Here is a 19,175-nt window from a genome sequence, read left to right as displayed (position 1 = left end):
AGAGACACTTGTATTAGATTGGCACTTTGGGATAGACGTAATGCAGTTAAAATTCTTCAATTATTTTTTATTAACCTAATATTCACTCTTAGATGTAATTAATAGGTAACGTTACATAACATTCTTATTGAATTATTGATAGGACAGAAGATGGAAAAGAAAACTTATCAGTTATAAGGTCTCTTTTGAGTATATGTAAAATGTTACATCAAATTCATTGGACTTATTTGGAAAGAAATTTATTGGTAAAATTTCCGCACAGCCCCATACTACATTATGCATTCAGTTCTTGAATAGAGAAAACAATGACAAAAACAACACATTTCCATTGGGAAAACAGATTTGTTTTACAATAGTATGGGACTGTGCGGAAACTTTACCAATTTATTTGCTAAGGAGGGATGATTTTAATTATGAAGTAAGAACATAGAATTACAGTAAGTTCAAGAGCGTCAATACTGGTAGTCAATCATGTCACTGTGTTGTTTAATTTTTTTAAATTGTCAATTTGTATTTGCAGATGAAAGAGAAAAGGTTCAGAAAAAGACATTTACAAAATGGATCAACTCACATCTTCAGAGAGTTGGTGCCAGGGTTAATGATCTTTATCATGATCTTAAAGAAGGAAAGAAGTTAATTCTTCTTCTTGAAATCCTTTCTGGAGAAAAGTTGGTAAGGCTGCATAGACTTGAGGAAATAAAGTGATTGCATGTCAATTGACACAATTAAGATTTTCTGAAAGTGAGAATGGCTAAATACTAATTGGTGGAAAGACTTCATTTTGAAATTTAATAAGAAGGATTACTTCCTACCCCCTCACTCAATTTTTTTAAAAAAGGTTATTTGGAAATATATTCGTATGCCTGTTGTATATGCCAGTTTCTGACATTGGCTATCCTGTGTAAGCAGACCAGTCTATCCAAGCATTTTAGATCAGGTCATTTTACTGAGGTTCATTCCAGTTTAGGTCAAACCTTGGTGCTGAGTGTTTTCTTTTGCTTTGTTCATATTTTGCTTGTATACAGCTAAGGAACCAGTAACTGGACTGTCATTTGTCAAGGAACTTATAGAGAAACTAAAGAATTGAACATTGTGTAAACTCATGGAATGATAGTTACTGTAACACGATTTTTGTATAGCAAACCACCAGAGTTGAGTGTTTTGCTGATCTAGAGGAGTAAAGAATGGATTTTATGGCTGATACACCTATGATGTATCTGAAGTTGTATATTAACATACATTTTAATTTGTCTTGTCCTCAGCCCAAACCATCCAAGGGAAGAATGCGAATTCACATGCTTGAAAATGTTGACAAGGCTTTAACATTCTTGAAACAACAGAAGGTAAGCTGGTATTTTTAATTAGTCCATAATCAAAGTATTGAAGTTTGTATGAATTAATTATTTACTGGAGTAAACCTTAGTTTCCAATGACAGTGACAAATTCTCCTTTCAGGTCCATCTGGAAAACATTGGTGCACATGACATTGTTGATGGAAACAACAAGATTACACTGGGTCTGATTTGGACAATAATCCTCAGATTCCAGGTGCGAAGATGCTCTTTGTTATAATTTGTGTACACTCTCTGGCCTGTAGGGGAAAGGAGAGTAAAAAATGAAAGTAGTTAATGAACCAGTCACCCTAGTTTTTAAACTTGGTTGCTAAACCTTGTGAGCTGCAGTTAGGCCAGAGTTAAATAGAATCCTTGCTGCTTCTTTTATATTGTTAAATCATTCTAGAGTGTTTACAGAACCATACTTGCATTAGAAGGCAGCTCTGACTGGGAGGTTACAAGTTTTATGCTGTGTAACTGATAAAGGCTGAGCAATTCTGTCAAAATATTTCCAAGAAAAACCATTTACGCTCCAGTCAAATTTGTCTGCCTAGGATCCTCATGTTAACAATTTGATCATTTGCTTGTTCTATAAATCATTATAAAGTCACCTCTGTCTTTCATTTATAAAGAAGACTTGGTTGCATTTTACGCAGTAATGTGTAAAAGATGGTTTATGCATTGGGTCAAACATATTTAATACATATAATTTTTATCAGGGGAAAGTCTGTTTCAGCTGCAGATTAATTAAAATTTGCAGCAATGTGGTTGTCAGATTAGAATGGATATACATGTTTGATGGTGATAACAATAACATTTTGTTTTTAGATTCAAGACATTACCATTGAAGGTGAAACAAAAGAAAAGAGATCTGCTAAAGATGCCCTGTTGCTGTGGTGTCAGTCCAAGACTGTTGGGTTAGTTAGTTGCACTTTTCATTCTTTGTCAGGTTCAAGAGTTTATAGTTGCCTGCTTGGTTGCCAAGCCTTTGAACAATACTGAGGTTAAAGGCAACCTTGTTATGATATAAACGTTGCTGCTTTTCAAATGTAAATTACTTTGGTATCATGCTAACTAGATACTGGTCTCTATCACAACATGGTCACCTTCAGTCTTACTCCACATCCAAGGCTTGGCAACTAAGTAAACAACTATAAAATGGCCAATTTCCTTTCAAAAGTGAATAGATTTTGTTTCTGGTTCTGATAGAAGTTTCATTTTCATGTTACAGGTATCGCAATGTCACTGTGTCCAACTTTACCACAAGCTGGCGAGATGGATTAGCTTTCTGTGCGCTCATTCACAGACACAGGTAAAATGAACAACTTTTTTTTTTTTTTAGTTCAGAGAAGTACACATAAGATGGAGGTGATGTGTACATTTCTAGATGTTTCCAAAACAGAAACTTTTAATAACATGAAGCTTAAAGTTTAACTTCAAGGTTTTTCTTTGTTGTAGTAGCAATTTTCTGTCTCCTTGAATGAAAATGCTTGCTGGTAAACTTTTTTTTTTAACGTTTTCTGAGCTGGCCTTGATAAGATATGTGGCAGTGTACCCTGCAACTCTCATTTGAAAGATGTGTTTATAATCTAGTAATATCCGTGGTATTTGGTGGCAAAGAAGCGTTTAAGGGTTGGAGTGATGATGAAGCTTTCATCTCAATTTTGTTCAAGTTACAATGACTTACATATCTTCCATACTTTTGTTGTTAGGCCTGATCTCATTGAATATGAAAAACTTACAAAGAGTGAACCAGAGAAAAATTTGAACCTGGCTTTTGAAGTGGCAGAGACACAGCTTGAAATACCACAGCTCTTAGAAGCAGAAGGTTTGTTGAAAGTTTGATTGTTTTTTTCTTCGTAATGATGCCCAAGTTTGTAAAGGCTATGATTCCTCAGAAATGTGTTTTTTCCCACTTCCAAACAAGGGACAATGAATCGTGGCTAATCATGTATTTATATGTTCATCTGGACATGCAATAGGCAAGTAAACAAGAAAGAAAAAAGAAAATAAAAAAAAATAATGAAAAAAACAAACAACATGTTAATAACAAAGAAAACACAAACAAACAAGCGAAAAAGCAAACAAACATAGATAGGCAAGGATGCACATATTCAAGAAAAAAGTAACACGACTTCAGCATGACAAAAAATTTGTGATTATGTGGCAGCATGATGCTTACTGTAATTTGCAAACATTGCTCTTTCAGATGTCAATGTTGATTTCCCTGATGAGAAGTCAGTCATCACCTATGTGGCAGCTTATTATCATTACTTTGCCAAGATGAAGACAGTGGAAGTTAGTGGCAGCCGAATTGGAAAGGTAAGTCGAGTAACACCAACTGTACTTGCAGTTTTCAAATAATACTAAATATAAAATGGATACTGAATATTGGATGTGTGCAACACTCATGAAATAGAAATTGGAATCAAAGCTTATCAGCCAGTAATCTTGGACCTTGGTTCTATGAGATTAATTTCCCAGTACATGAAGATGATCTTGGCTATGGTAAAAAAGAAGTAATGATGTAAATGTGTGTGACTTATAGTAACTTTAAATTAAACCTTTAACTCCCATGTGTGACCAGTAAAGAATTTCTCCTTACAATATCAAGACAATATCAAGCAGACAAGTGATGAGATTAAAGAAAACAATTAATTGGGGGATTATTAGTTGATCCAATTCCAAATTCTCAAAACTAACATCAAGAACTATATGGCAGACAGTAAGGAGAATTACTAATGAGATCTTGGGAGTTAAAGAGTTAATAATAACTGCTACTTGTGTTGTAGTGTATATGTATGTGAATCCCCCTCCTTGCATTGAATGGGATGATGTAGGCAATTTAAAGAATCAATTTAAAAAAAAAAAAAAAATTTTATTGCACCTCAGGTAATTGAGCGCATCAAGGAAAACCATGAGCTGATCATCGAATATGAGAAGCTGGCAACAGATCTTCTTGAGTGGATCCAGATCACTATTGTGAAGCTCTCAGACAGGAAGTTTGCCAACACTCTTGTTGGAGTTCAGCAAGAGATGTTAGAGTTTAATCAATACAGAACTCAGGAGAAGCCACCCAGGTAAGAGAAAATTGTATTATTGATAAATGTGTTTTATTTCATCTGTGTTGAACTGGCGAAGGAAACTGCATTAATAGGCCTCCAACCTCCAAATAAAGGACCCTCCATCATCTTCAGCTTCAATTTCCCTCCCCTCTCTCACATCCATCTGAAAAAAAAAAACTCTTCAGTATGAACACTAGGAAAAGTAATAATTCAGGCTATAATCATGTAATGCAAAGGGGTTTTACAGGAGTACTTCTTTGTTTGGGTTAGGTAACCTTGCTTTCAAAAACTTATATTTTAGGGTCAAAGTCAGTTTTTAATGACATGATTTTATCATCCAAAGAAATGTATAGTTGAGAGGAAAACAGAATTTTCTCTCTATTAGTTTATGTGTTTAGCTGTCCCTCCCTCATAAACCCCCTTAATAGAAACTTTTAACCCTTTAACTCCCATGAGTGACCAGGACAGAATTTCTCCTTTCAATGTCAATACAAAACCAGGCAGACCAGTAATGAGAATAAAGAGCAAAATTAATTAGGGGATTATTAGTTGATCCAATACCAAATTCTCCCAACTAACATCACAAGAACTGGCAGACAGTAAGGAGAATTACTAATGAGATCTTGGGAGTTTAATGGCTAAGGTGAGAGAGCCACTGAGAGACTTGAAGGATTCTTTCTAGTCCTGAAATTGCTTTGTGAGTGACCCAGTATAATATCCAGTTCAGAGTTTAGAGTCTCTTCTTTAATATGCAGCCCTAGTATTCCTTTGCCACAGATTGTTTTCAATTGTCCTTTTGACTATTACAACCATCAGGTTTGTTGAGAAAGGAAACCTTGAAGTGCAGTTGTTTATTCTGACAAGCAAACTGCGTGCCAATCACCAAAAGATGTACACTCCTCCTGAGAACAAGGCACTGGGTGATATCAACAAGGTATGTGTTTCCTGCACATGTATTGCATGACAAGACCAAACATTGGATGCAGAGGAAACTAGTTTTAATCCAGTAGCTCCCAGAAGTGATTAGCATGTAAGTTCTCCCTATAATATCCATACATTATCCAGGAGACTGGTAATGAGAATACTCAAACTTATTAAGTATAAGTTGTTATCCTGATCTAACATCAAATTCTTGTCGCTAATTTACTAGGGAATGTATTGCAACTAGACAAGAGAATTAACAATCAGATTTTGGGAGTTAAAGGGTTAAGTGATTGTGAAGGAAATCAAGAGAGAGGGGATGGTTGTAGATGCAGCAAATTTTCACAAAATATAGATTTTAAGCATAAAAATTTATGCTAAGTTTTTTATGATACAGAAACCGTTAGGTCGCTTCAGCAAAGTGACTTAAAACATAAAAGAGTAAGAGAACAGCTGTTATGAAAATCATCTCGTGATATATTTCAATTGCCTTTACTCAGGCTTGGGAAGCACTTGAAAGAGCTGAACATGAAAGGGAACTGGCTCTGAGGGAAGAACTCATGAGGTATGCATTGTCAGAGCTGTAAACAATCACAGGATCTTTGAAATGGGCCTGCAAAAGATTGATGTATTCCTCTGACTATTAATTACACATTTTCATATAAATACACATAAATGTGTATATAGGATCTTTTCTGCAGTCTTATTTTCTGTTTATTATGTGATGTTTTTTACTCTCACAATTTCAAATCCCTGTAGCACTCTTTTAAATCTCATTTCTCTTCTTTTCATAGGCAAGAAAGACTAGAGATGCTTGCTGCTAAGTTTGACAGAAAGGTGAGCAATAACAAATCTTCCTCGAAATTTGTAATCTCAAATTTTCGCGTTTGAAAACTCTAGAGACGGGCAAGCTTAATACATTGACAAGATTGCTTATTATTTGTCTGATCACGTAATAAATTGCAGGCTGCCATGAGAGAGACATGGTTGAATGAGAACCAGCGTCTGGTGTCCCAAGACAATTTTGGAAATGACATAGCTGCCGTGGAAGCTGCTACAAAGAAACACGAGGCAATTGAAACTGATATCATGGTACGTATGTTTGTTTGGTTAAAAGTACATTCTTTATTTCGCCCATGCAATGACCATGCTCAAATCCTGTGTGTAGAGTTTGAGTACAAAGCTAAACATTTTGCAGAACATGATGATAAGAATGGAAACTTCTCAACGACAGAGCGCTTTTTTATGCTCTGTCAAATTCGCCAGACTCTTTCTCAAGGACTAGATCAAAAGCTTGAATCGAGAATTGGTCGTGATAAAATTTAGATAAGCACTCATCATGATAAAAATTATCACAAATTACATTTCATACTCGATTCAAATTAAGCTCAGTTGGACATGACGGTACTTTGTTTTATTTAGGCGTACGAAGAACGTATCAAAGCCATCGTTCAAGTTGCAGATGAATTACACAGAGAAAACTACCATGAATCAGACAGAATCCAGGAGAGGTTTGTTTTCCAACAATTTCTTTTCTTCTTCTCTTTTCACTGTAAGATTTAATTGAATGCAAACTTCTTGCCTCTTTCTTTCCGTAGTTTATTCTTGATTCTAAGATCACATCTTTATCTTTTTCAGGAAAGACCTGATTTTAAGGCTTTGGGAGCAACTGCTGGAATTGCTGAAGCGTCGACGATCTCGGTTGGAGAAGTCCATGAAACTGCAACGCTGCTTCCAAGAAATGATAAACACAATTGATTGGATGGATGAGATCAAGGTAACTGAGTTTTATGCTGTAATGTCAATACCCACATATTAATATCACTAATTCGTTGTGCTGTAAAATCGCAGATGGGCCTTTTATCTGAAGATTATGGTAAACACTTGCTTGGCGTGGAAGATCTTTTACAAAAACACAGTCTGGTAGAAGCAGACATTGCAGCACAAGCTGACCGAGTGAAGTCTGTGAACGAACAAGCTGAAGTGTTCCTACACTTGGACAATGAAGAGGATGGTATGTAATATACAAAAATTGTTTGTGTCGATCACAAACAACATTATTGAAATGAGTAAGGAAAAAGATCGTCTGCGACTATTTGTTAAGTGTCAAGCGTTTGATCTGTTATTGCAAAACTGTTAGACCATGAGCTTCTCTCCCGTTCAGTGGATTCCGTCACGCGGCAAAAAGAAAAAGGTTGTGAAAAATAATATTGTTGTTAGCGCGCCACGCGGAACTATGGGAGTGAGGTGCACTCCCTGAGTTCCGCGCGGCAAGCTCACATCCATTTCTTTTTTCGCTGATATTATTCGACTCGCGCTACGGACTTCGCCAAAAAGGAGCGACAGTTTTTTTTATAGTGCACAGTGCTAGATGTTGCAACATACAAGAGCTTGAAGTCATCATAATTTGTTCTCTGCATTTTCTAAATACAGGTTTCAAACCAGACGAAAACCAGATCAGAGATCATCAAGCTGAATTAGAAGGTGCCTACAATGAGCTCCTGCAGCTTGCAGCAGCAAGGCGTGCCAGACTAGACGAGTCTCACAAGCTGCAGACCTTCTACCGGGATGCTGAAGAGGAAGAGATGTGGGTGTCAGAGAAGGCTCATTCCTTGCAGTCTACAGACTATGGACATGATCTGAACAGTGCCATGGTCCTGTTGAACAAACATGAGGTATGAGGATGTAAACACCCCCTTACGTCTTGTATGGAAAATTTCTTGGATATTACGCGAGTTTTCTGGATGCAGATAGGTTGGATATGCTGTTGTGGACTGACAGGGCTGATTCGCTTATGTACTTTTTAATGTACATTTATCTTGCAGGAACAAGGGGTGGAGGTTGACTGACTTACTTTCAGGGGCGAATTTGGTCGTGGGGGCTAACGCAAGCAAAAAAATCTTCTTTGGGAGGTTTTTTATTAGCTTATTAATATGCTATAAAAAGTGACAATTTTAAGAGTCTTTAAATAGGGCTTATGTTAAGAAATTTCGATTGTATTTTAGGCGGTTGAGCGTGAACTCGCGAAGCGTGACACTCATACACAGGCCGTGATGAAGAGTGGCCAGGATCTTCTGGATTCTGGACACTACTCCTCAGACACGATCCAGTCGCGCATGATCAGCATCCAGAACAAATGGACAAACTTGGAAGACGTGGCTGGCTATCGCAAGAAGAAGATCGAGGAAAATCAGAAGTTGCAACAGTTTATCTCTGACTATAATGATATCATGTCGTGGCTGGATATGATGGAAAGGATTGTCGCCAACGATGACCTTGGATATGATGAGGCAAGCAGCGACACATTGTTGAAGAAACACAAGGTGAGTTTTATTCTTAATCCTTAATGACTGTTCCAGGAGCACACTTTTGTCCTGGATTTGTTCCATGTGTTTTCCTGATTGTCGCCTGTGTTAATTCGAAGCTCTTTGTTAAAGTGCAGTACAGTTCAGATTTGTCATTTCGCGTTTTTAGCGAAATCCCAGGTCGTTTCAATTCCCTTTTCAGTGACATGATTGTACACGTTGTGTGGACAATATTTTTATGATTTTGGGCGATTTCAGGTCTTATTTTTCTTTTCGTCCGGTATTTTAAACCTTCCATGGTTGTATTTGACTGTTAGAGTTAATACGAGTCACCTTTCATTAAAAAAAGGCAAACTAAAACATTGAAAGAAGAACTTAGACAGCAAAGATTGAATTTGAAGCTGGCTGTAGCAGATATTCTTAAGTGTCTCTAGAATCTCAAAGGAAACCTGAAAGGTGCGACTCGCATAGATAATTCAAGGTACAGTTAGTGTGTCTATTGCTCTAGCAATTCATAACGTTTGTTACGTCTCATTCAGATCATCGAGGAAGACATCGAGAATTATGCTTCTGTGATCAAAGGCCTCCATGATGAGGTTGATGAACTTGGTGACGAGGACAAGACATCCCGTGAAGTGGTCGACAGATGCAGAAAGTGAGTACTGAATTTCATGTGCATCTAGCAAAATGGGGTATCTTTTGTTACCTCTGCGATTTGGCAAAATGGTAAAATTTCTGATACATTTACTGCTGAGCACTGAAGAACACTTTTTTTACCATTGTCGGTCGAAGCGAAACAACTTCTTCTTCGACATGTTGAGAAATGTAACTTGTTGCGTAACTATCCTGAACTGGCACGTCACTAAACTGGTTCCTTTAGCGAACAGTTGCAGTAAAGCACAAGCATATGGATGAATGTTTTATGATTTCATACGCGAGGAAACTTGTTCCGCCGTGAAGAGAGGTGGAAGAATGTCAAGACTAATCTTTGAAGTTCTTGCATTTAATCTTAAACTTGTGTCGTTTGGATATTTTTGTAGGCCAGTCTTTATTATTTTTCCAGCTTTTAATCGTACACAATTTTTTACTTCCTTGCAGTGTGGACACCCGATACGAAAACTTACGGCTGCAAGCTGCTAACCGCAGACACAAACTCTTGGATGCTCTTTCTCTTCATCAACTCAACAGAGATGCTTACATCGTGGATAGCTGGATCAATGAGAAGGTTGGTTCTTGATAACGATACGTTTACTAGGATGAGAATCATTCACGTCATTGTTGAAGCTATGAGAACTAACAAATGCCTGACTTGTTTCATTTACGTCGAAGACTTTTGCTTTGTGTGAATGGGAAAAAAATTAACAAACACATTATCTGTGGCGATAAGAAGGGAATGAATTACATTTTGTAAACATATTACCTTTATACACCGCATTTTAATTCTACTTTATTGGGCTGCTAGGAATTGCCCATGACATGTTAAATCTGGAATGTCATATCCCCCTGTGCCACCTTAGTTGGTCCCTTTGCCTGAAAACTTGGCATTTGTTTCTGGATAATGTGGATGATTCAAACCGCCGATGTACCAGCCTTTGCTGAATAATTTCCAGATTTATACTTGACTATCAGTTGTGCTTTCATCATAAACTTTAAACAACTGAACTTCGCCATGTACAGCTTTAGTGTCTTTTACCGTAATGAGTTTTTTCCCTTTTGTAGGAGGATAGGCTCGAAGCAGCTCTCACAGTCGAAAAGAGTATGGATCTTGAAGAATGCCAAATCATTGAACAACGATTTGACGGATTCCAGCAGGTTTGCATCTATTTGTGTGTGACGTTGAGTTGCCTTTAGCATCTTCGAGTTTTCTTGAATGATTGGGTATGAAACGAATATGCGTTTATTCCTTGCAGGAGTTGAATGCGAACGAGAAGCGTGTTGGAGTTGTGAACGATCTTGGAGGCCAACTTATTGAGAAAGGACACATCAATTCTGATGAAATCAAAGACACCATTGATGGTCTCAACACAAAGTAAGTCCTCTCTGATCTAAGCTAAAACATATTTCTTTATTATAAGTAAATAGCAAAACTCCTGTTGAATTTTTCGCCTAGGTGTGTGATTAGAAGCAGACCTTTTGCTTCTCAAAGGGGCAAAATTTTACCGATGCTTCAAATTCGTGTTAAGTGAGAGACTTGCCACCATTCTCCCTCGTCTTTATGTCGTTAAGCAGCAGAATGAGACAGATGGGAAGCCAGGTATTGTTTGGGCAAGAGGGACCAGATTTTTATAGAGGGGGTGAGGGGTGAGATTTGGAAAGGCTATTGGAATGATTTGTATACATGTATCACATGTGTTAAGGTATGGGAAGAAAGTGTTATGTTTTTAGAAGACTACGAACGTGACAAATTGGTGAGGCGATGGTAACAGACTACTAATCAGGTATTCTGCCTTTCCACTTACAGGTGGGCAAATCTTCGAAATGCGGCCGACATCAAGAAGGCAAAACTAGATAAAGCCCTCAGACTCCAACAATTCCATGCTGGTGTCCACGAAACCAAGGTAACCTATCTGAATTTTGAAGTAGTTTCTGAAACAAAGAAAGAAACGGATTAAAGAATTCTGTAAGAATCCAAACTCGAACCAATTCTTACTTCTGTTTGAATCCTCTCCTACTCAGCTACAGTAGACTTTCTGGCGAGCCAGACAATTACTAGGTTCACAGGTCACAAGCTTTTTGCAAACTGCTGGGAAAAGTAATATCAGTAGTCAGTAGTGTCCTGCTTGTGAAGATTGGAACCACAGCCCTTCAGACCTTTGTATATGGAGCACATTCTAGTAAAATGTAGTGATGTTGTATTGTGTCCCTGAACTTCAAATTTATTTATATTGCAATCTATTTTTGTGTCTCTAGTTGTGGATTACTGAGAAATCCAGTCTCTTGCTCAGTGTAGAGGAAGTCACTAACATGAAGGATCTTGCTACAGTAATGATCTTGCAGCGACGGCTCAACAGCATCCAACGAGATCTGGGACCTTTAGAAGACAAGGTAAATTTCTGTCGGAGACTCGCCTTTTATTAGACATTGTCCTCACTCTTTTTTCTTTTCGTAGGTCACAAAGTTGGAAAATGACTCTGAAGTTCTTTGCTCTGAATACCAAGGGGTGAGTAACAAGAAAACAAGATTTTCGAGTATTTCATTTCTACCTTCCTTCAATGATTGCGTTCAGCTTTTGTTTATATTTTTATTACCGATTTTAGTTCTTTTGCTTCTTTTTACATTTGAGTGATTCTTATCTTTTTTGTTTCCATAGGAACCAGAAGAACCAATCATAAGGGATAAAATCAATGTCGTCAGCAGTGCCTGGGTTGATCTTAAGGACAACGTGAGTCGATATTTTTAAGGATAAACTTGTTAGAGGTGTGACGATATGTTGCAACGGAAAAGATACCACACAATACCGGTTTGTTAAGAAAGAAAAGCACGAGGCTGAAAAGAGTAAAGAGTAGAAGAGCTGAAATGGTTCAGGTTGGGAAAGATTGCAAGGATTGCAATTTATAATCTTAAAAAAAATTTGAAGTTTTTCACGATGCAGAAACCATGGGGTAGCTCGTTATGCTACTAGTTGGAAACAGACTTGGAAACAAATTTATGTGAGCCGATTGGCATAACCTCTTGACTTACTTGCTGCATGCATTGGTATTTTTTCAACAGGTGAAGCAGCGAGATGATGCTTTGGCAGAATCAGGAGAATTGCAACGCTTTGTTATCGATCTTGACAATTTCCAAATATGGTAAGCATGGCGTATACTTCATGTAAACATCAAGATACTTCCCAAGACTTGGAGGAAATACACTTGAAACTTGTTTTTGTAAGTTAAATAAATCGAGGAGAATTTTATGAGCTAAAGACCCTCTCATTTTCTCTCTCTTAGGTTGAACAACACTCAGAATGAAGTTGCTTCTGAGGAAATGCCTGTATCGTTGATTGATGCAGAGAAGATGTTGAAAGAACTTGAGGACCTTAAGGTACTGTCGCTGTACTTGCCATGGAGAATGCTTTAAAAATTAAGACGTTTTGACACAACTCCTCTCGTATTGTTTCATTTATAAAAAAAAATCCAGTCGACCTGTTGACCCAAGAGGAATTATTAGCATTTAGCATTTACCCATGTATGAAGTAATCTTCCTATCAACCGTCATTTGAGCCCATCATGTGTTACGATAATGCCAAAGGAAGTGTGTTGCGTGACTTTAAAGAGAGATTCAAAGATACAAAGCAAAACCAAGACGATGCAGAATACTCTTTTGATACTCAATTGAAAGCTGCTCCAACTATGAAACGTGCCGTGGTGTAATGTTTACTTCCTTGTCCTTTTAGGACGAGATTGACAGCCGAGAACCTGACTTCAAGCAGTTGATGTTGAGTGGTCCAAAGTGGATCCAGGACGAGTCAGACCTCCAACAGCAATCGCTGAAAGAACAACTTGACAACTTGGAGACTGGATGGAGTGATGTACATATCCTGTGGGATAACAGGAAGAAAATGCTCATTCAGGCCTTGAACCATCAGGTACTAGAAGAACTCATAGCCGGAAGGACGCGAATGCACGCACGCACGCGCAGAATGACAATTAAGTAAACGCACGAACACACAGACTAACAATTGAATGAACCCACGCGCGTGCGTGCGCTTACATGAAAGAACAAACGAACGAACTCGAAGACTTCTCAGGAAAGACACCATACTAATCGAATCGCACTTGTGTTGTCAAAGGTTTTTGCTCCTCTCTTTGTTACAGGTACAAATAAGAAATTTGACATTTTTCGTCGACGTTTTTACTCATCCATATTCCTGTCTGTCTTTCTTGTTAGCTTTTTATCCGAGACTCCAAACAGTGTGAAGCCATTCTCGGCCAGCAAGAGTTGTTCCTGTCCAAGGAGGAAAGCGGAGTAAGTTTTGAAAGGAAGATTTTAGCCGTCTAACAAATCCGCGTACGAAACAATCCTCTGTTTAGCTGGAACATTTATCTGAACATGTGTTTTTGTGAAAAGTGTCAAGAAGGTCAAAAGCTAACTGGGGAAGGACATTTATTTAATTGAATCAATCCTCCTACAAAGAAAGCCTGAGGCCCACTGATAGTGTAAAACCATGGTTTGGGTTAGACCTCGTATTAATAACTAACCCTTTGTGTTTTTATACATTACACAAATAAAAACCAATAAAACAATAAAATCCTTAGTTCTAAAGTCGAGCTATTAACCGGTGTAACCAGTGAGGAGTAGAAACGTTTCCGTGCTGTCGTGTAGGAGGTGCTTTTTTGACTGTTGAACAATTTTGGTTGAGTCGTCGGAATGATTTTTCTTTGATTGGTTTTAATGATATGTGCGCACTCGGTTTTACAGGCTACTGTAGAGACCGTAAAAGAGCTGATAAAGAAGCACGAAGAATTTGATAAACGAATGCAAACCAATGATGACAAGATCAACCAAATGATCCAGTTTGCTGATCGTCTCAATGATGAAAATCACTATGCATCTGACAAGATCACAGAAAAAGCACGCAGCATCGATGAAAGGCGAGAACAACTCTTTTTTTTTATTATTTATTATTTTTATTTTTTATAATATGCTTTTCCTCCGTCCCCGCGTCCTCTCCCTACTTCCTTCCTCCCCTTCACTCCTCGTCCCTGGCTGACTTGTTTCCTCTTCTCTTACTCTCCTGCTGTCTCACCTTTTCCCTCTCTCTATTCTTGCCCGCCTTCCCCTGTTCTTCCATCCTGCTTCCTCTTCTCTTACTCTCCTGCTGTCTCACCTTTTCCCTCTCTCCATTCTTGCCCGCCTTCCCCTGTTCTTCCATCCTCCTTCCTCTTAACCTTCACGGTTTTCTTCCTTCCTACTCCCCATCCGTCCTAACATCGAGGTTTCCGTTGTCGCAGGAGGAACGCAAATCACGAAAAGATGGCGGCAGCATTGAAGAGGTTGAGAGATGCTTTGGAGCTTCAACAATTCATCCAAGACGCCGAAGATGTAAGTGTTTGTTATGAACTACGCACGGCACGATGAAGGTTGATAAATTTCAATGAGAATTGACTGGTTACGAAGCCTTTTTATATTGACAAATAGTTAAGGCGAAGATGATGGAAATAGTAGACGCTATTTTTTTAGTGAGGTAACAGTTCAAACTCGCAGTCAGCCGGTATATTCCAGCTTTAAGATTTCAATGTGAGAATTTTTTTTCTTTCAACTCCACAGATGTACGACTGGCTGAATGAGCGACTGTTGATCGCTTCGGAAGAGACTTACAGAGACCTGAGTAACATCCAGGGTAAAGTCATGAAACACAGGGCCTTTGAAGCTGAGATCCAGGCCAACAAGGAGCGCCTTGACAATATCTGTGAGGTGAGTCAGAGAGTATCCCCGAAAGCTAGTTTCCTGTCAGTATTCAACTTAGTGGTGATGCAGCTTCTGTGAATGGCCATGCAGTGTGTGTAACAACACCGAGAAAAAAATTTTTTTCCAAAGTAATATACAAAGAAGGGACGAGAATGGAGGAGGTCTGGGAATATGTTCACAGACTGTTTGGGCTAAATCGTGATACATTTCTTATTTTTCTCATGGCAGTCTGGAAACAACATCGCGGAAGAGAAACCACAGAACAGACCAGAAATTGAAGAGCGCTTGGAAAAACTAAACGTCAAATGGCAAGAACTGTCAGATGCGTCCAAACAGAAGGGAACCAAGTTAGGTGATGCACAGAAACAGGAAGAATTCAACACTGGAGTTCAAAACATCCAACAGTGGTTCACAGAGATCGAACAAACTGTTGTCACCCACGAGAAGGCGACTGACCTGACCACAGCCACAAGGCTCTACCAAAAACACAAGGTTTGTGAAATGGAAACTTTCATGATCTGTTATCGGTAAATGTTAACTTCAATTCGTGGAAGGCGTCAAACTATTAATTCGTTACTGCTGAAAAACACGAAAAAGGTAGCAATACGTACTGATGGAACGATAATGGTAAGTTATTAGAAGATATTAATAGAGTGCCAAAGACAGGACGCTTCACTTCAAACTCTGAACACTTGGAGTAAGACTTAGCGCTGAGTATTTCAATTAACATGCGGGTCGAGGAGTTACTTCCTTGTTTGGATGTAGAGGAACCTTCGGGATAAGAGATAAGAATATCTACTCAGCTCTTAGACGTTTTTTTATTTAAAATTTCTAAATGCAACAAGAATTTTGATTTTTCTGGTTTTCTTAGATGATGGAAAAAGAAATCTTGGCCAGGCGACAGCGTATGCAAGAACTGAACTGCCAAGCTCAAGATCTTGTTGATGCTGGACACTTTGATCCTAATGCAGTGAAGGAAACTCGCATTGTTATGGAAGAAAGGTTTGTGGGAAGTTTTTTAAGAAAAAATGGTCAAATGCATAAATATGTCGGACCAATATCAGTATCTGGGTAACTGCCCACTTACCCCTCCCCTAACCCAACATTAACCTTAACTTGTCATCAATTGACTGTTGTTGGGTTAGGGAAGGGGTAGGTGGGCAGTTACCCAGATACTGATATTGATCCAATATGTCATAAGGGTGGACAAAGTGACGTATTTTGCTGAATCGTTCGCTATTGTTTTTTTTTTTTTGCGCAGGGTCGACGCTATGGCTGCTCCGTTGTCCGAAAAGGGTGTAGAACTAGAGCGCACCCTCGGCTACTTCCAGTTCAACAGAGATGTGGATGATGAAGAGGTAAAGAGATTTCACACCTCTCTTGCATGATATTTAGCTCAAGGAAACATTGTAGAATGATTAAGGAATTGTCCTAGTCAGATCTTCTGAGCCTCATAATTTATAGCTTCACAACTCTAGAATCACTGCACAAGGATTTTGATTACCTTCATAAACACTTTTCGTCTGGTGGTGTTTTTTCGATAAAGTTCTAGTTTCATGAACGAAGTCATCGACCAGTATTTTCATGTCTGATTAATTTTTTATATCAACATTTGAATATTACTCGTTTCTTTTTAGGCGTGGATCAAGGAAAAGGAGCCTCTACTTCAGTCTACCAACTACGGCAATAACCTGTTTGAAGTGCAGACATTGCAGAAGAAACTACAGGTATTACAGTCTTTAATGTATGATAGGGGAAATGGGCAATTAGAAACCAGATAGTTTATAAGAGGTATCAGTTTTAAGAGAAATTTAGCGACTTCTCTTAGATTTAAGGGCGGTTAAAATTTCATTAAAAACGAAAGATTTGGAGAAATAATTAAAATAAATCGATTTGGATATCTTTTGCGTCCACTTTTGGCGGCAGAGATTACCTCAGCTTCATTTTTGACGGTTCCCATCAGTCAATTGTGTGGTAGGATCGTCCGGGTGAATTTGTTCTTGAAAATAACTGAAAAAATTAACTGACTTTTCAACAACTTGAGGAGTCATCTGAAAAATCTTTTTTGTCAGTCAGGTGTTCTTTTGGTCTGGTTCACGTAAACTGATCGACTGTTTTTCCAACACTTGTAACTTAAACTGACTTGCTTAGCTCGTCACAGAGTTCTGTGCCTTGTGGTAAAGCATCGGGGCGCGTAGTCCGTAGTCTTGTCTTTCGATTGCCTGTAGATGCTTCAGATAATTTCTTTTCCCTACCTTCGTGACAAAGCGGATAACGTCTTTCCAAAGGGACTGACCAGGGTTTTGTCTTGTTTAACAGACCTTGTGTGCCGAGATTGCCATTCACGAAGCTCACAAAGACGCCATTTGCAAACGAGGACAAGAACTCGTGGACAGCGAACACCCAGAAGCTGAGCAAGTGGCTGCTAGGACCCAGGACCTGCAAGAGAAATACGACAATCTTAAGAAATTGTCGGATGCGTACAAAGGTCAGCTGGACCTGTCACTACAGGCTAAACAGGTTCGTCTGGTTTCTGGCTCGCTCTATGTGAAGATCTAAAGATATCGGTCAGACGCTTAAAAAAATAAGACTTTGTTTGTGTGATATCTCTGAGTTAACCCATTTGTCAAAATTATGTTTTACGTTGCATCGAAAAGTTATGTCTCTTAATTACTGTTTGGATATATGTAATTTTAGATCCTCGAAGCACTTTTTCAAATGTCTCTAAGAAACTTTAAGCTTCCGGCGGTCATTCTGTGGTCTTCGACAGATAATGATAATATGTCCAGTGTTTTTATCCGTCCACGATAGTAGACATTGTCGAAGTCCTATAGTTTTTAAAAAAACGTTTTTTTTACACGAGAAGCTTTTATACTCGTTGTTTCTTATGAATCGTCGCAACGGATTTTCCATGACTAAGAAATGTACCGCCGCACGAAGGAAAAATTGAACGAATTTGTTGTTTTCTCTTACAGTATTACTACGATGCAGCAGAAGCTGAATCGTGGATGAGCGAACAAGAATTGAACATGATGGGTGACGAACGTGGAAAAGACGAAGCAAGCGCCAATGCCATGCTCAAGAAACACGAGACTTTGGAGGCAGCCATTGCTGATTATTCCGAGACAGTCAATGAATTAGGTGACACAGCTAATGCTCTTGTGGAGAGCGAGCATCCCGAGAGGTAATGAAAACACTTTACTTTTTATCGAATTTACGATCTTTTTGTTCGTTGTGAATCAAGCTGACGTTTCTAGCGTTAGCCCTAAATTAGCAATAAATTCGCTGATATTCTAAATACACCACATTTAGTGTTAACACTAAATTACCTGTAACCTAACGCATAGTTGGGTATGTTAAGTTGACTCTCTCGTATCTATTGAGTTACCAAAAGGGAGTGCTATTCAAGTCCAGTTCCAAAGATTTAGTAAGCGGTGGAATACACAAATGAGTGGACCAATAAGTCAACTTGTGAATAAAGTGATGAACCAAAGAATTTTTCCAGTTTGTCATTAGAAGATCAGCGAAAGAACGAACACAAAATGGCACGAAAAAGTGGAAGGAGGGATGATTCACAAAAACATCATTTCAAATTATTAAAAATGCTCACCGTAGTTTCATTGGAGGACTTGTAGTACGTTACTGTTTTGTTTATGATGGCCGTTCGTAATTTCCACTAAATCGCCTCTTTGATAATGTTCATCATAGTGAGGCAGTCAAGAAACGTCAAGGTCAGATCGAAAAATTGTACGAAGGATTGAAGGACCTAGCAGAGGAACGCCGAGGGAAACTGGACGAGACTCTTAAACTTTATCAGCTGCAGGGAGAAATTGATGATCTGGAACACTGGATCGCTCAGAAGGAAGTGGTAGCTGGATCGCAGGACATTGGACAAGATCTTGCCCAAGTAGAGGTACAATTCGTTGTTTCATTCCTTCACATGTTCTGTTTGTTTCCATATTTTTATAGGAAGTTTGCGTTTTATGACACAATAGTAAGGGTTTCTTTTAGTTAAAGGCCTATCGAAGAAACCTGTGCTTAGAATTTTGGAACCTTCAAACTCCAAGTAGTCCGAGATAATTTTCGGATTTGATGAAAGGGGCAATGAGAAATATGTGGAATTATTATCGGTTTGAGATAGTAAACACATAATCAGC

General features: G+C 38.5%; 1 protein-coding gene across 1 annotated transcript in view; it reads left to right on the top strand.

Moving 5' to 3' along the window:
• The window catches only part of LOC113678784 (spectrin beta chain, non-erythrocytic 1), a 33,999-nt gene that overhangs the window by 7,007 nt on the left and 7,817 nt on the right, over positions 1 to 19,175 (top strand). The window contains exons 3-41 of the mRNA XM_089193154.1: positions 521 to 672; positions 1,263 to 1,343; positions 1,456 to 1,548; positions 2,163 to 2,251; positions 2,566 to 2,646; positions 3,047 to 3,162; positions 3,544 to 3,656; positions 4,227 to 4,414; positions 5,216 to 5,333; positions 5,821 to 5,885; positions 6,115 to 6,157; positions 6,287 to 6,412; positions 6,743 to 6,831; positions 6,959 to 7,097; positions 7,172 to 7,334; positions 7,754 to 7,995; positions 8,326 to 8,643; positions 9,165 to 9,280; positions 9,724 to 9,850; positions 10,345 to 10,437; positions 10,536 to 10,654; positions 11,087 to 11,183; positions 11,536 to 11,670; positions 11,735 to 11,785; positions 11,936 to 12,007; positions 12,337 to 12,416; positions 12,558 to 12,651; positions 13,004 to 13,195; positions 13,498 to 13,575; positions 14,029 to 14,201; positions 14,562 to 14,652; positions 14,878 to 15,024; positions 15,247 to 15,510; positions 15,890 to 16,020; positions 16,280 to 16,376; positions 16,656 to 16,745; positions 17,338 to 17,538; positions 17,994 to 18,202; positions 18,727 to 18,931. Of these exons, the coding sequence (XP_089049280.1) occupies positions 521 to 672; positions 1,263 to 1,343; positions 1,456 to 1,548; positions 2,163 to 2,251; positions 2,566 to 2,646; positions 3,047 to 3,162; positions 3,544 to 3,656; positions 4,227 to 4,414; positions 5,216 to 5,333; positions 5,821 to 5,885; positions 6,115 to 6,157; positions 6,287 to 6,412; positions 6,743 to 6,831; positions 6,959 to 7,097; positions 7,172 to 7,334; positions 7,754 to 7,995; positions 8,326 to 8,643; positions 9,165 to 9,280; positions 9,724 to 9,850; positions 10,345 to 10,437; positions 10,536 to 10,654; positions 11,087 to 11,183; positions 11,536 to 11,670; positions 11,735 to 11,785; positions 11,936 to 12,007; positions 12,337 to 12,416; positions 12,558 to 12,651; positions 13,004 to 13,195; positions 13,498 to 13,575; positions 14,029 to 14,201; positions 14,562 to 14,652; positions 14,878 to 15,024; positions 15,247 to 15,510; positions 15,890 to 16,020; positions 16,280 to 16,376; positions 16,656 to 16,745; positions 17,338 to 17,538; positions 17,994 to 18,202; positions 18,727 to 18,931 (5,078 nt within the window). The remainder of the gene's footprint in view (positions 1 to 520; positions 673 to 1,262; positions 1,344 to 1,455; positions 1,549 to 2,162; positions 2,252 to 2,565; positions 2,647 to 3,046; positions 3,163 to 3,543; positions 3,657 to 4,226; positions 4,415 to 5,215; positions 5,334 to 5,820; positions 5,886 to 6,114; positions 6,158 to 6,286; positions 6,413 to 6,742; positions 6,832 to 6,958; positions 7,098 to 7,171; positions 7,335 to 7,753; positions 7,996 to 8,325; positions 8,644 to 9,164; positions 9,281 to 9,723; positions 9,851 to 10,344; positions 10,438 to 10,535; positions 10,655 to 11,086; positions 11,184 to 11,535; positions 11,671 to 11,734; positions 11,786 to 11,935; positions 12,008 to 12,336; positions 12,417 to 12,557; positions 12,652 to 13,003; positions 13,196 to 13,497; positions 13,576 to 14,028; positions 14,202 to 14,561; positions 14,653 to 14,877; positions 15,025 to 15,246; positions 15,511 to 15,889; positions 16,021 to 16,279; positions 16,377 to 16,655; positions 16,746 to 17,337; positions 17,539 to 17,993; positions 18,203 to 18,726; positions 18,932 to 19,175) is intronic.

Source organism: Pocillopora damicornis, chromosome 14 (assembly GCF_964200805.1).
Source record: "Pocillopora damicornis chromosome 14, jaPocDami1.2, whole genome shotgun sequence".
NCBI lineage: Eukaryota > Metazoa > Cnidaria > Anthozoa > Scleractinia > Pocilloporidae > Pocillopora > Pocillopora damicornis.
This window is presented reverse-complemented; position numbering and strand designations above follow the sequence as displayed.